The sequence below is a fragment of the Penaeus monodon genome, chromosome 32 (genome assembly GCF_015228065.2).
Source record: "Penaeus monodon isolate SGIC_2016 chromosome 32, NSTDA_Pmon_1, whole genome shotgun sequence".
NCBI lineage: Eukaryota > Metazoa > Arthropoda > Malacostraca > Decapoda > Penaeidae > Penaeus > Penaeus monodon.
In genome coordinates, this window is record NC_051417.1 from 24,226,011 (window position 1) to 24,226,892 (window position 882).

The 882-nt window shown below is 37.1% G+C and overlaps 1 protein-coding gene across 1 annotated transcript in view; it reads right to left on the bottom strand.

Annotated features, from left to right (window-relative positions):
* The window catches only part of LOC119593736 (probable cation-transporting ATPase 13A3), a gene marked incomplete in the record, with an annotated part of 69,470 nt that overhangs the window by 4,335 nt on the left and 64,253 nt on the right, over positions 1 to 882 (bottom strand). Inside the window, 3 exon segments of the mRNA XM_037942749.1 lie at positions 233 to 406; positions 554 to 661; positions 782 to 874. Coding sequence (XP_037798677.1) covers positions 233 to 406; positions 554 to 661; positions 782 to 874 — 375 coding nt within the window.

Here is an 882-nt window from a genome sequence, read left to right on the forward strand (position 1 = left end):
GTCATCCTCAAATGTTGCAATTTCACCTCACCAGAGATGTGGCACCACTGTTAAAAATGTTCAAAATCATTGCCTGTGACAACTCCAGTTGAAATAGTCAAGGTTGTAATATTATAGGTTTGGGGTGTGATATCTTGGGGAAGACAGGCATGAAATAAGGGCTAATGCATACAAACACTCCAAGCAACAATGGGTTATTCTGCCTTAACAGTTAAGGAACAGACTTACTAACCATTTGCAAATTTATAATAGTGATTGAATGACAAGCAGCCATTGCATACAGAAGATGATCATGAGGAAGCATATCAGGAGTTGTCATCTGGCAAAGCTTTGCCTCAGTACCCGAAGAGCGTGACACCGGGACCACACCCTTCATGTCTAATCCATCTTCTGTCAGTGTCCCAGTCTGAAAAAATTTCATACATTGAAAAGGTAAACTCAAGCTAACACTACTTAGAACTTTCAGAACAATGAATATTTATTAGACAAAACAGATGAAATTTCCAATTCCTTAACATCTTTATTTTTTCTATTCCTCTTATATATTACATACCTTATCAAAGCAGATGCAGTTCAGAACTCCAGAAATGTTGATGGATCTTGGTGATATGCAGAATATCTTGTGATGCTTGAGTCTTTGGAGGGCATATAAAATCCCAACCTAAAAGAGAAAACAAAATGTACTTTACTTTTATATGTTAGGTAATGAAACTAGAAACAGAACAGAAATATATCATAATATTTAGAATTGCAACAGCTGATTACAATATATTTCACTTACTGTCATAGCCATTGGCAAAGCAGGTGGAATGACAATGGTGATCAGATCAAGAGCATCAAGTGCTATTGTACTGGCAGACAAGCCTCTCTGAGCCTAGATGG